General features: G+C 42.7%; 5 protein-coding genes across 5 annotated transcripts; 3 read left to right on the top strand and 2 right to left on the bottom strand.

Moving 5' to 3' along the window:
* Nucleotides 1–448: 448 nt before the first annotated feature.
* SS1G_10903 (predicted protein) lies at nucleotides 449–2,039 on the top strand (the record flags this gene model as incomplete). Its single annotated transcript, XM_001588406.1, has 7 exons — nucleotides 449–493; nucleotides 668–704; nucleotides 753–850; nucleotides 1,303–1,355; nucleotides 1,427–1,479; nucleotides 1,563–1,604; nucleotides 1,666–2,039. 7 exons carry the CDS (start codon nucleotides 449–451, stop codon nucleotides 2,037–2,039), a joined length of 702 nt encoding a protein of 233 aa, XP_001588456.1.
* A 495-nt stretch (nucleotides 2,040–2,534) lies between these two features.
* On the bottom strand, nucleotides 2,535–3,800 carry SS1G_10902 (hypothetical protein; the record flags this gene model as incomplete). The annotated part of the gene is made up of 4 exons (XM_001588405.1): nucleotides 2,535–2,582; nucleotides 2,842–2,943; nucleotides 3,291–3,369; nucleotides 3,733–3,800. 4 exons carry the CDS (start codon nucleotides 3,798–3,800, stop codon nucleotides 2,535–2,537), a joined length of 297 nt encoding a protein of 98 aa, XP_001588455.1.
* A 2,240-nt stretch (nucleotides 3,801–6,040) lies between these two features.
* Nucleotides 6,041–8,083, top strand: SS1G_10901 (predicted protein; the record flags this gene model as incomplete). The annotated part of the gene is made up of 4 exons (XM_001588404.1): nucleotides 6,041–7,111; nucleotides 7,272–7,378; nucleotides 7,829–7,860; nucleotides 8,019–8,083. The coding sequence occupies 4 exons, from the start codon at nucleotides 6,041–6,043 to the stop codon at nucleotides 8,081–8,083; spliced, it is 1,275 nt and encodes a 424-aa protein (XP_001588454.1).
* A 1,231-nt stretch (nucleotides 8,084–9,314) lies between these two features.
* Nucleotides 9,315–10,536, bottom strand: SS1G_10900 (hypothetical protein; the record flags this gene model as incomplete). Its single annotated transcript, XM_001588403.1, has 4 exons — nucleotides 9,315–9,696; nucleotides 9,757–9,948; nucleotides 10,015–10,365; nucleotides 10,448–10,536. 4 exons carry the CDS (start codon nucleotides 10,534–10,536, stop codon nucleotides 9,315–9,317), a joined length of 1,014 nt encoding a protein of 337 aa, XP_001588453.1.
* A 2,507-nt stretch (nucleotides 10,537–13,043) lies between these two features.
* On the top strand, nucleotides 13,044–14,008 carry SS1G_10899 (predicted protein; the record flags this gene model as incomplete). Its single annotated transcript, XM_001588402.1, has 4 exons — nucleotides 13,044–13,100; nucleotides 13,356–13,585; nucleotides 13,650–13,860; nucleotides 13,895–14,008. The coding sequence occupies 4 exons, from the start codon at nucleotides 13,044–13,046 to the stop codon at nucleotides 14,006–14,008; spliced, it is 612 nt and encodes a 203-aa protein (XP_001588452.1).
* Nucleotides 14,009–14,109: the final 101 nt, after the last annotated feature.

The following is a 14,109-nucleotide window of genomic DNA, read 5'->3' as shown; positions in this document are numbered from 1 at the left end:
AGAGGTGAGATAGTTATAGATGCAAGTACCTTGATTTGTTCAAGTTAAGCGATTATCCGTGCCTCTTTTCTACCCCCTGTAGGCTTGATAGAGTGGCCAATGTCTGTTTGAAATGATATCTCCAGCCCTGTCATGTATCTGCGACCTCATTTCAATTCATTTTCAGCTTATTCCAATATTACTACCACATTATCTTTACACGACTGCTGCGGGCTGATCCACTAAACGTACGCCATAGGTCGGCAGAAAACTAATCAACAACCGTTCAACAGACTTCCCACACCATTACTTCACACCAGAAGTACTAGTATGTGGCGTAATAATAACAAGCTTTTATTAGGGGCTCGAATGAATATCTTGTACGCTATATCCGTGTGCTTCGTACTAGTAAAATCTATTCAAAATTCTCCAACGTTTTCCCACACCACAACTTGGGAATCGGTTGGTCATGGCTCATGATCAAGATCCAGGCTATGTACTCGCCGCAGGCTCAGTATTTTTGGTCCTCTGCATTATATCCGTGTCTTTACGGGTTTTGACACGATATTTGCAGAAGGCTAGGTTGGGCATAGATGACTGGTTGACTATCCCGGCTCTTGTTGGTTTGCTCCACTTCTATCTATCTTTCGCGTCTCAAAGCTTAATACTAATCATGTTATGCGATTAGTTAATGGTCATTGGTTGTTCATTGGTCTTGATTATTGGTTTGTTCTCACGTCGAGCATTAACTCTCAATATTAACTGGAATCTAGGTGTGGACAAGAAAGTTCTCGCATACCCTACACCAGCACCGAAAGATCTTCAAGACCCTGACGATGAGCACAGTGTTAATTTCACGACTGTGGAAAAGGTATGAAGCCAATTTCCTGAATTGAAAGGTAGAACTAATCGCGAAATAGCTGGAATGGGCATTTTTCCTTATGCAAATTATGTCCATGGGCTTTACAAAGCTTAGTTTCATATTCTTCTTCAGAAGAATATTCGTAACTAGCCGTCGATCGCTGTTCTCAATGGTATCTGCTTGTGTTCTGATACTCGTTGTACTATGGTGCCTGGCATTTTTCCTTTGGTTTCTTCTATCTTGTGGCAATAAGTTTGCTACCAGATGGACCACAATCAATACGCTCCATCACAACTGTCCAAGCGACATCAAGAGTGATCTTGCACTTGCAATTTCTGACTTTTTGACGGACGTAATGATACTGGGTCTCCCTATCCCGATGGTACGTATATTGACAATCGCCTCTGTATTCGAGAGACATTATTTTGATGCGCTGCTGAGTTTAGGTTTTGAGGCTCCAGATGTCGACTAGTAGAAAGTTCGCGGTGCTGGCTGTATTCGGATTAGGTGCGGTGTAAGTACCGTAAAGCATCGACTTCTATTGAGGAAAATAAAACAAAACCACTGACTGTTATTCTTTGTTAGTGCTCTCGTAGCATCCATCATTCGGCTGGCTTTGTTTGTCAATATCACTGGAAGTTAGTCCGAGATTGAACACCGACCATTATTGATCATGCGGGAAGTCTAGGCAAGAACACTCTACTGACATTGGATATAACAGTTGCATCCGGAAAGATTAAAGATCCTAATGCCGATAACGATTGTGCGTTCCAAAACCTTCCCTTCTCCTCTCTGTAATTGATAAAACTAACATGAAAATATAGTACTTACCACACGTTCTCTATTTTGGTCAATGTTAGAGTCGGGACTTGCACTTATAGCATGCTGCTTGCCCTCTTTGAACTACTTAGCTGGGCTGCCTCCATTCCGTTCAGTTATTGACAGTTTTCGAAACATTACTAGCATCCGGTCTTCATCTGAACATTATAAAATGAGCCAGGGAAATGATAATTCCCAACTCAAAGCTGAAGACCAATCATTGGCTTCGCGAAAAGCCCTAGTACCTGAGTCTGCTGATTCTGCTGAGATCGAGACATACGCCATGGGTGATGTACCAAAGATTAATCACGGGAGAAGGGCTGGGAAAGACGGGATCTGGGTGGATAAAGTAGTAGAGCAGGAGAACTATATCGTGTAGAATATTCTGTTGAATTTGAAGTACCTAGGGAAAAGTAGTCAAGATAGTCTATGGAGCCTGAGAGAGTTGGGGATTGGTTGGTGGATTCTTAATATAAAGGCAGAATATGAACGATTCAGCAATCATAAATCAGGCAAATCCCACTAGAATTTATGTCCGAAATTCAGAATATAGTAGGTCGTACAGGTTCTTGTAAGACACTCAAATTGATTGGTGTCTACGCCGCAGAAATGCAGACAGATGTGGGGCCATGAGGTTACAGTCGGCAGTTGCGTATCGTGAATGATACAACATTGGAGATAAGATCCTGATTCCTGCTTCTCTTTCAATTCAAATGTGCCAAAAGTTTTAGTCCAGCTTCTGCATCATGAAGGAAGAAAAGGAAAAACCAGATAATCTCACTGACGCGAATCCTGGCACTACCATCTCAATTTTACCAACAGTGCTAGGCCCTACCAGCACACCGCTTTCCAGCACCTCTGGGGCTGCTGTAGACTACGATGGACCCAACGATGTTTCGAATCCTAGAAATTGGTCGAAAGTCTATAAATGGACTTTAATGATTATAATCAGTGGGCTCTCTATGACAACGTAATGAACCAGATTCAACTATATCGCACTATCAGTGTTACTGACGGCTTAATGTAGGAACATCACCGTACTAATCTGTGCTCCTGCCATACCACAGATTCTGGAGGAATTTCATTCCGTTAGTGTACTAAATTCAACTCTCATCGTTACGATATGGAACTTGGGAGCTGCTATTGGTTGTCTGTTCATGGGACCTCTGAGTGAAATTTACGGGCGTAGGCCCGTCTACAATCTGGCAAACCTCTTGTTCCTTCTCTGCATTATAGCAGAGACCCAAAGCAAGAATGTTGCTATGATCATCGTTTTTCGATGCCTGGGCGGAGTAAGTACAGCTACGACAGCCTTGAATCCAACTATTGTGGGGGATATGTTCAGTGTTGAAGAGAGAGGCCGTGCTCAGTCACTTCTTTCCCTTATGCCTCTGATAGGACCAGCCATTGGGCCTATATTCGGGGGCTATATAGCACAGGCAAAGGGCTGGCGATGGACATTCGGTCTAGCTGGCATTACTTCTGGAACATTTAGCATTCTGTTCTTTCTAGTGTACCGTGAAAGCTTCGATGGAACAATCCTCCGTAAAAAAGCAGCACGGATGCGCAAGGAGTCCAATGATGAAAGTTTTCATTCTCGGTTCGATCAACAAGGCTCGAAGACAAATACGATGGTCAACGCACTCGTGAGACCACTCAAGATGTTCGCCGCTCCAATATTCACAATATTGGTATTCTCTATTTGTTTACTTTCTTCATATGTATATCTATTAGCATCGACAATCACCGAAGTATTTCAGACAAATTATGGATTTTCAGAAGGTGAAGCGGGGCTCACGTTTCTTGGGCTCGCTACTGGCATGGCATTAGGTGCAATATTTTGCTCGGCAGTTTTAGATTGGTACACAAAGCGGATGAAGCTTCTCCATGGCGGCGATATCAAACCAGAATGGCGCCTCCCTCCGATGACTCTGGGATTTGTCATTGCTCCTATGGGGCTTATCATTTATGGTTGGACGGCTTACTACCATATACACTATATTGTTGCAATTATTGGAACTGCACTATGTGGTTTTGCGAGCTATACTGTAGTGGTTCCAGTTATTACATACCTGGTTGATATATCTGGGATTTTTCGGGGTTCCGCAATGTCTGCAATGACCATGTCTCGCAATGTCATGTCTACCGTTTTACCTCTAGCCGGGCCGCCGTTATATCGGTCACTCGGTTTAGGTTGGGGAAACTCCGTTCTCGCCTTTATTGCCCTATCATTCGCTCCTCTGCCATTTCTTTTACTTCTATATGGAGAGCGTATTCGGAGCAAATCGCGACTAGAAAACTGGATACAGCAGCCCTAGTCTAAAGCTCGGGTCAAGCAACTCAACTTTGCAACGAGCACCGTGGTGATTGTACCTGTGGTTTTGTGTTAGCGAAGATAATGCTACAGGCTCTCATTTCTAGAGTAAGGATTGTTAAATGACAAGAATCCATCATTTTCAAAGACTGTGTGCTATTCACATGCAAAGTCAGACGGGAATTGCTTTCATGGTTACTTTCAGAAACGTCTCTAGACTTTAAAGATGTATACCAGAGTGAATTCTACCCTTACCGCTCAGGCCCTTAGCCTCTGGTAAAACTAGGAGAGCATCTGTATAGTTCTCGTCAACCAAGCATGCGTCGGAGTTGCCTGCGATGCAAGAAGTGCTGCCATACAAAATAATTTTTCCTTAACAATTTTATAATTTTTACACCGAAATATAATTTTGATTTAGGGAAGTGAAAGTGAAAATAAATTTAAATCGACCCGGGTATATAATTGATTTTAAATCAAATATAATAAGAAATTTATATTTTAAGATATTTTTAAGTCTATGTGTAATTTTATTTTCGGTGAAATAAACGGATATAAGTGTGACGGAAATCCCTGCTTTCCTCCCACCCTTATTATATAAGAAACCTCAGGTACATTAACCATGTCCACACATGATACGATTATTCGGGATTAGTATACGATTTAGGTGACCTAAGGATCAGATCCGGACAAGTACTAGGTATCAATGGTTATCGGTAAAGTAAGATCATTGGAGGGATAGATATGACTTCTTTTTGCCTAGCCATTGCGGCTAGGCCATTCATTTGTGTGTATATAGAGCATCTATCCCCATCTACAGGTGCTCTTCACCTGTAGATTCTAAGTTAAATACAATTGCTGGTCTATAAACACACTTTTGGTCACAATAAGGCTTAATTGGGATATGAAACCGGATTTAAGATCTGATTGGGATATCGGAAAAATGATTTCTTCGGGGTATCGGATATCAGTGTCACAGTAACCGTGGACACTGTTCGTCGCTTGTCAAAATCACATCAAAACTCATATAAAACACTTGAATTCTTTTATTCTTAAAGTTAATAAAATGAATTTTTTTTAGTTTTAATTGGTCTATTTTTATTTGAATTTTATAAAAAAAATATATACTTTATTTTTGAAATCTTTTATTTATCATAATTTTCGAAGTGTCCTCTCGCGGGAGTCACGGTCATATGATTTTGACATGATCTCGAGCAATTAGTTTCATGTTATAGTCAAAAGCTGCCGTATCGTCTTTTCCGATACGTCCTTTCTTGAGAAACGCTTATGTGTTCTCATTAGAAAATTGCACTAGTCAAAGCCTGTCGGACATAAGTCAAGCCCTACTTCCACTACGTGTAGTGGGAAGCCTAGTCACACGCCAATCTAGCCTTATCCCCACATCACGAAGACAGTGTATATGGAGTGATAATTTTGGGTGTAGGCGAAATGCGACGGGCTCTAATTTCGGATACAGTGCAGTAGATCCATTTTGCTCAAGCTTTGATGCAGAATATACCACTAGGAATGGATCTTAAGGTTAGATGAAAGATTTGAATAGGCAAAAAGCCTTCCTGCTAATAAAGAGATAGGGAAAGAGGTATTCTCCCTTTGGCCCTTGTACATAGCAAACAGTCACCTCTTTCACCAAAAGCCTAGACTCCTTGTTTCATAGCCGACTTGACTCGCTTATGTATAGAGATAAAAAAAAAACTGCAGGTGCATTTGAAGTGAAGGTTTCCATCCCTAATTCACGAAAATAACAATGGATATCAACAATCAATTCCCAAACAATTTTTTTTTTTTGGCTATTGTAGCCAACTGCCACAGTGAATTGAAGAGTTGTATTCACTTTAGGATCTTGTCGGCAAGGCTACTAAGTTTCTCATCTTCCAAATCATGGAGTTTCCCCAAAAAATAATTGTACAACAACCATTGCGACACCTTGGATATCTTTGAACCAACGGAATCGCTTTGGAAAGCTCGCAGCTTTTCTTAAAACTACTAAGCTCCTCCATAAATCCTACTCTCATTGCTCCCGTACAATTTTTCCTTTGGAAAATATCAAAATGGCTGGTCGATACAACGAATCTTTCAGCTCTTTGCCTGTGGATTTCACATCATATCCATCACCTGTGACCTCTCAATATCCGAACTATCAATATCAGAGTGGCACTCAAGGGTATAGCATGCAACACAGCCAAGGAGAGCCGGCTATTCCCTATCATGAATATGGCCAAACAGCCAGTGTATACCAAGAGAATGATCAAAGAGACAACCTGTCCCGAAATAGTGGTTTTTCTCTTGACACTCTATACAGCCAGGGCACGGCGTTTCCTCTTCCTCATGGAGTTGGTCAAACGAGCCTCTCCTTCTGCCCCCAATATAACCATGGCAGTTATATGGGTAATGTGCCTTATGACCAGGGCCCGATAAACCCTTCTCAGGATGTATTTGGTCAAGTAGTTACCCCTATCCGCCAACATACTTTTATGCCACAGGAAAACAACAACCATCCAAGATGCCAGTTCAATACAACTCCGCAGAGGTATGTACATTACCACAATCCTCTGTATGGATTCTCTCCCGATGCACAGAGCGGCGCTTCGTTCAACAATACTGCCAGCCCACTTATTAATTCAACTGTGTCGGCTCCTGCCAACTCAATGCGACCTGAATACAAAACACCTCCGCGTTTAGTAACACCAGGCGCATCTAATTCATATGGAGAGTGTCTTATGACGCTTTCCAATCAATATCCATTAGGAGTCCAAGTTAATAATGGATTTGGCCAAATCTTGGCGAACACCCCAGTCCCACGCACACCACAGTCGACTCCGGCAGGGCTATCGGATAGAATTCATAATGCCACTCCTGATAATAACTATATTACCATCAAGCGAAAACCGGCAATGAGACCCAAGAATGATCCAATTCATGCAGAAGATGTAATGCATGGATCAATTGTATGGTTATCCAAGCATCAAGGTTGGCATGAGCCCATCATATGCGTCCAGAACCATGAGTGCAATGACAAGGTCAAAGAAATTGATGGCCATAACCATCCAGTCATGATTTTGAGAATCAATCAACGACATGGTTCGGACATCATTGGAGATATTGTGCTCGACATCGCAATCGTAAGTCTTCATCCTTTTGCTGCCTCATCATTGATTTTAAATATCGTCTGTGATAGTCCAGGTAGATATGAAATTCAGTGCCTTTCCATATCCATGTGGATAAGCTCCGCGCTCTTGCATCAATTTGCTCAAAGGCTGATACTAATTATTTTCATAATAGATGACAACCCTCTGTGGTCTCAGCCTTCATGGATATGTCCAGAAGTTGCGCACCCTCGGTCCCGATACATCAAAACAATGGTATCTTCAAGAAACCATGCCATTGTCGTGGGTACCACAACAAACGTCGAATCTGAAAGGCTCCAGACTTGAAGAGGTAGTTAAAAATGAAAAACGCTTGGAAACCGAGCATCATGCGGAGCTCAATGAGCGCGGGAACACCTTGTTGTCTCTATCGCGGGGAACCATGCAAAGACGAACATACATGCGAGTTCATCATATATACGCCGTTCCCATCAAGCAATTGCAAGCTTGCAGTCGATACGCAAAGCTTGCACATATGATTCGCTTAGATGAGGTCAGCTATAGGAGGGTGATGGAAAGCTTGAATTTAGTACCGGATCCGTGGGAAACTAGCGTTGAAAAAAGCGTCGCATCCGCCCCACAACGCCTCCGAGATTTTCGGGACGCAGAGATGGCTCGAATGAATGCTTTTCGAGTTACCAATCGGCTGTGTCTCCATCAGGAGGATACTGACAAGCAAGGCCTGGCCATCAGTCAACATAGGTCGCCTAGCGACGTTGCAGCGGGTGAGTTAAAGGAATATGAGGACCTGTGAAGTACCTATAACTCAAATAAACTTGGAAATCATGGAGTTGCTCTGCATGCCATTTCCGGAATCCAGGGAACAACTTTTAAATACAGATACGATACTATTACACACATAACCGTTGTTGGAGGAGTCTAGTCGCCTTGACGTTAGCTGAGGTGGCGAGTGAGGGAAGTTTTGACGAAAAAACGCTGGGTAGCTAGATAGAGCAGCACTTCTCATATTCACCTTTCGGAGTCCGAAGCAGCGGAGTCTGGAAAATGATAGAAGACAAATGGCAAGCACGGGGGAAATTCTGATTCGTGAATGGGATTGACGGGATTTCGGAATCTGGATAAGATATGAAGGGCGAATGTTATCTTGCAAACAGATACCCAAGTCAATATACGAATGCTTTTATTTCATACCATCTTGCCACAAAACATGTTGCATGTTGATAGCTAGACACAAGCAGATAGTAAGATTCGACACACCTGATTACTCAACATGATATCCACTGATCCGAATGCCACTAGCTCACCATTTTTTCTTGAATTTTTGCATTTATTTCGTTAGTTTTACCCCACTGCATCACGTCTTCCCCCTTCAATATCATCCATCAAGTGAACTCACCTTTTAACCGCGATTCTACCTCCACGCAGCCAATTCGCGGAAAACCCATGGAGACTTGCAGATCAAAATCCACATTTCTTCCTCTCCACCACAAAGTCGAAAAAGAACTAATAGTCAGCTCTTGAAAGACCGACTACTTCGTAGTCGAGCAAAGCCAATATCCCGGAAAGCAAAATTGTCCCGCCACTTTCTAACCCCGAAACCTCAAATTCAACATTATAAGATTGAGGCGGGATAATTTGCTTTCCGGGGAACCTTCGCTTTCCCCAATTACGAAGTAGTCGGTCTTTCAAGTAGCCGACTTTTAGCAAATCATTCAAAATTGCGAGCGCATAAAAGTGATCAAAAACTAATGCGTGCATACATTAGTTGATGCATGAGATGTGTGACTACTGCAGTAGCCGGCAAGTGCCCACAGCACCTCCACACAAATCCTGCCACGTGCATGTCAACCAGGCAGCTTTGAAAGGAACGTGTTAATGGCCACGATGGCCCAGACTACGCTCTAGGAAGAGCGCACATGTCCTCAAGACGCCAGTTAATTTGCAGCATTCATAGTAACATCAATTTTGGGATGCTGCTTTTGAGGATTTATTCATTAGTGAGGAATTGAGAAGCCAGGCTCAATGGTAAACATCATGAAGAGGGTTTGTGACCTTTTTTCCATGGTCTATACGCCCAGTTCATGTGATCCATTGGAACATAGCTAACCCTCACGGGCCCAAAATCACATAAAACTCAAACATAGATGATGAAACATACAATAATTTACGACTTCTTTGAACTATCTGAAGATCCCTTAGAGGTATAATTATTAGAGCATCACAACTCGGGAGTATCGGCAAAACAAGAGCCTTCCATGCCCGCTGGGTATCTCGTACCACTAACCACTACCTTTTCAATAGCCGTTCTTATCTCCCTCTCCTCTTGTCTACTGAGCTGCACATGCAATGCACCCACGTTTTCATCCAAGTACTTGATCTTCTTTGTTCCAGGGATCGAGATAACATCGTCTCCCTGAGCAGCCAGCCACGCTAATGTCAATTGTCCTGTTGAGACACCTTTCTCAGAGGCGATTTTCGCCAAATCGTTTACTAGAACAAGATTCTTCGGGAAGTTCTCTGCAGAAAATCGAGGGGCCATGCGACGGAAGTCGGTAGGCTCGAAGTCGGCTGGGGATTTGTATTGACCAGTGAGGAAACCACTACAGATAGGTCAGCATAGAGTTGATACTTATTGGGGAGGACATTTGTTGAGAACATACCGGCCGAGGGGTGAATAAGCAACGATAGCGATGCCCAGCTGGCGGCAAGTGTTCAAAACATCATTCTGTTCAATGTCCAATGCGAATGGAGAGTATTCGATTTGGACAGCATCAATATGGTGGACCTTCTCTGCACGTCGGATCGTCTTTGCGCTAACTTCTGAGAGTCCTAGATATTTGACCTTTCCTTCTCTATTGACACATACATTAGCATGGCTTCAACATGGCGTATCTCGATGGTACTCTGCACAAACTCACCTCTTCAACTCAGCCATGGCCTCCACTGTCTTCTCAATGGGTGTCTTCCCATCTACCCGATGACAATAATACAAATCGATGGATTTTACCCCCAATCTTTGTAAACTCTTCGCGCACGCTTCTTTCACATACGCCGGACTGGAATCAATTGAAAAACTTCCATCTGCACCGATTTTATTTGCGAATTTCGTGGCCAAGAAAATCTGATCACGTTTTCCAGTTCGTTTGAACCATTTGCCAAGTAGGTCTTCGGAATCTCCATACATGTCTGCTGTGTCCCAGTTGGTTTGCCCAAGCTCAAGGGCTCGGTCGAGGACCTTGAAACGCTCTTCGTCGGAGTCGACTTTGCCGCTAGCTTGGAGTCAGTACGTTCACTTGGGATGAGGACGTGGTGTGTGAGATATCTCTTTAAACTAGGATCTGGGGAACTCACTAAAATGTACTTAAACCCATGGTTCCAAAGCCTTGAGCGACGACATCGGGGCCGTACTTGCCCAGTTTGCGAGTTGGAAGACGAGGCATTTTCGAAATTTGTATGTGGATGTGCTGTTTTGTTGTTTGTTTGATGTTTGTTTAAAGTGAATGATGTGTCGATCGATGTGGAAGGGAATCCTCAAGGCGGACCCTTCTGTTCCCTTTATATGTCTCCCCTCGTTCATCCAATATCTCCTAACTCCATGTCAAGCCTCTACCCCACCAACAAGCGTCGGATGTACATCCAGAGTTAGATAACCTCCGGTCAGGCATTGTTATCCATGTTTTCAGTCCTATTGGCGACGACAATGATGTTGATTCCGGATTGTTAGGTGGGTTTGGTGGTGATGTGGTGACAACAATGAGATGATAATGATCCAGGGTCTTAGTGCATGCATATTAGTGGCTCCTCCTCCCAAGAGCCCCAATAAGGCCCGATCACAACCCCACACAAGCCCCGCACGAACTTATGATTACGAAGATGACAGTTCTAAGCAGGTATACGCAGTATTTCAAATCACACACAATGCAAATCGCGGGTAAGGTTAAATCAGGCTAGTTATACGAGCTGAGTATTTTTAGTTTCTGTTATATAATTTCAATCCTCAATGAGGTCTGGGGAAACCAAGAAACTTCAACAACTTAAGTATGAAGACTTTTGCCAGCCACTTGCATACTTGTAAGTTTCCAAGTGGTTGCGGATGTAGAGAATACCAAAAGGAGAAAGCTGAATATGGGGCCTCTGGTAATCATGCACGTCACAAATCAATAATGAGACAGAGGGGGTTTATAGTGGATACAGCGGATACCATTGGTGTATGTTTTCCATACCTGAGAATTGTTTGAATGCCAACATTAGAAGTGAACAGAGAACAGTATTGTACAGTTGCCATTTACTTTTGATTTGATCCCCAAAAAATCCCAGAATAGAAATCCATACCTAGTTAATTCTGGCTTCACAGGTTGACATTCCCAGACGCACTTCTTACTTCATGCGGGGGTGTACAGTAGAATCCCACTATACCGGCCCAAAATATTCTGGTCAATTCAAGCCCCTTCTACGAAGTTTTGAGGATCTAACCTTATCATTTGATACATCCATGAAAAAAAATGCACAGACTCTTTGCATGTAACTTTTGCGTTGAAACTATCAAATTTTGGCCGGTAAGTATTTAGATACCGGAATCCCGATACTCATAAAAATTTAGGTTTTAAAGACTTTCGACCGAAAACACGGGATTTCGGGATAAAAGTGGCTGTTATAGCAAGGTTCTACGGTATAAACTCGACAAATTGGCTTCCGCTCCTGCTTAGAAACATCAATGGATATAAGCTAATAGTGGATAACAAAACTTTGCAATTATTCAGCTTTCCCCGGCTTTGGACTAATCGGGTTAAGTAGGATGCCACTTTGTCGAGTTTATACTGACGGTACTATACGTCCTCCCCAACATCAAATTTCATTTCATGATCAATAATTGTCGATAAATTGTGATTTATCGGTGACAAGTTGACAGCCTAACGTGGACTCAAGGGGGTTAGCGATGGAAATGGCTTGCTGGCCTTCTGTAGCACAATGGTGCTAATCTAAGGAGCTTTTGACCTTCGTAAGGATCTTTCCCCCAAAGACTGGAACTATTAATGAGCACGTTTTAGAACAAAACCACTTCACCACATTCTATTTTGTGGATAAAGTATGAAGGAGTAAAATTACCTCCCAAGTTTAAAGTTTCGGACGAAGATATGATGCTCAAGTGGTGAAGAATTGCGAGCAAATGATACACCCTATCATCTAACAGCAACGGCCTTCCAATGCGAGACACAAACGGAGATGCTATTCAGGAGGTGTCGTGGTGAATGATATTGAATTCTGCTAGCTCAGCCTCAAATATCAGCTTAGGTTCGTGTCTAATCTCTGAAGGACAACTTTCTGATGGCAACAACACGCTGGTGCTCACGCGACTGCTAAGCTGATCGCTTTCGCCTGGCACTCAACCAAGAGCTTTGCTAACCTGGATGGCTTTCAAATACACTATATATTGAACTGCTTGTGGAAGAAAGAAAATTGTATCCAGGAAAATCTCTCAAATGAACAACCTTCAAGTTTGGTGTATGCTCCTTCAAATCATCTCCCTCACGAGGCTGTGTGTTGGTTGTAGCATATTCACTAGAAATTTTACATCTATCCCGCTGCAATTGAGTTTCAACAGTACCAGTGGAAACGGGACTTTTCCTCTCAATTGAAGTTCTAATAGTGGTGGCATGGCGTCTTTTGTGCCTGAGAGTATTGTCGAAACATCGTTTTCGAATTCTTGGAGAGCCACCGAAATCATTTAACTCTGAGAAATCCGTGTTTCTCTGTAAATGGTTGCCTGAGAATACTCTCAACCATTTTATGCGAATTTTGGGATGAGAGAGGCCCTCGAAAAGATCAGAAAGCAAACTAAGTTACTATCGCTGACACCATAGCACGGCCATGGTTCTTCATAAGCGAATGTTTCTAGGAGATCTAAACTTTCAAGAAAATCGATGAGATACCAAGAAGGAATGTTATAATGGGCTATTTCCAGTTGCAAGAGCGTCGAGTTCGTTGGGTATATCGACCGGCTAAGGTTGTTCCAAACACGGAAGGAGGTACTTCATGACGAATGTGCCCAGAGATGGCAACGTGAAAAACCGCATCATTGACTTGAATTCGTCGGCGTCTTTATGAATAAGTTGTGCAGTGAAATCATAGGGCTCTTGTCAATCAGGGTCAATCTGAGTTGTTGCCTTTTGCCTAGTGAATGTGCCGTGAATGGAGTCATTTTGTTCTTGTTGTAGCTCACAAGCAATGCTAAAAAAGCTATTTATGTTCATGGTGCCAGTTTATTAACTTCCTTACATTGAAGTTTAAATGGTCTTCCAAGTTGGGAGATAAGACCTTTAATTGCCAAAGTACACTTAGATATAATTTCGTCAAAATACCAGAACAGTATATGTTGTATGGCCAAGCTAATAGCTCTCTCCGAATTGGGCCCTTCGCTTCTATTGCCAAATCAGGACAACCCCTGAATTCCTTCAATGACGGCGCTAGTTCATATGCATTCTCCGCAAGGTAATTAGAGCACACCAGCGCCGACTTGTGCCAATATTATTACCATTTCAATCATCTTTTCTAGAATAATCATCGGAGTATCTGACCTAAGATCAACAGAAGATACAAGGGCGTCGAACAATAGTTCTCAGGAAGAGCTTCAGCATTTCCATGCCTGTGCCTACAAAAGTGCTGTAGAGGCCGCAGATGACGATATCGTAAAGTTGTTTGAAGTTTCTGCTGAGCGATGCCCAATTATTAGTCTGTGTAGAAATAGCCCACAATCTGTGGTATCTGTGAGTAATCCGCCCCACAAGCTACTTATTAGAGCTAGTTAAAGATTTTCGAGACACGGATGAGGCTGTTAGAAGTTGTATGATACACTGTCGCCTTTTTCGCGACATGCGATACGATTCGTGGAAATTTAACATGCGGCTGGCTTAATGGGGATTGAAAATTTAAGAATTTGCTAGTCTAGATCATTATGCGCTAAATGTATCCAGAGCTTCAGTTAACCTTACACAAAGCTACACATGGAACATATA

The sequence above is a fragment of the Sclerotinia sclerotiorum genome, genomic scaffold, assembly GCF_000146945.2.
Source record: "Sclerotinia sclerotiorum 1980 UF-70 scaffold_16 genomic scaffold, whole genome shotgun sequence".
In the NCBI taxonomy this organism is placed as follows: Eukaryota; Fungi; Ascomycota; class Leotiomycetes; order Helotiales; family Sclerotiniaceae; genus Sclerotinia; species Sclerotinia sclerotiorum.
Note: the sequence above shows the minus strand (reverse complement) of the source record. Positions and strands in the feature narration are given on the sequence as shown.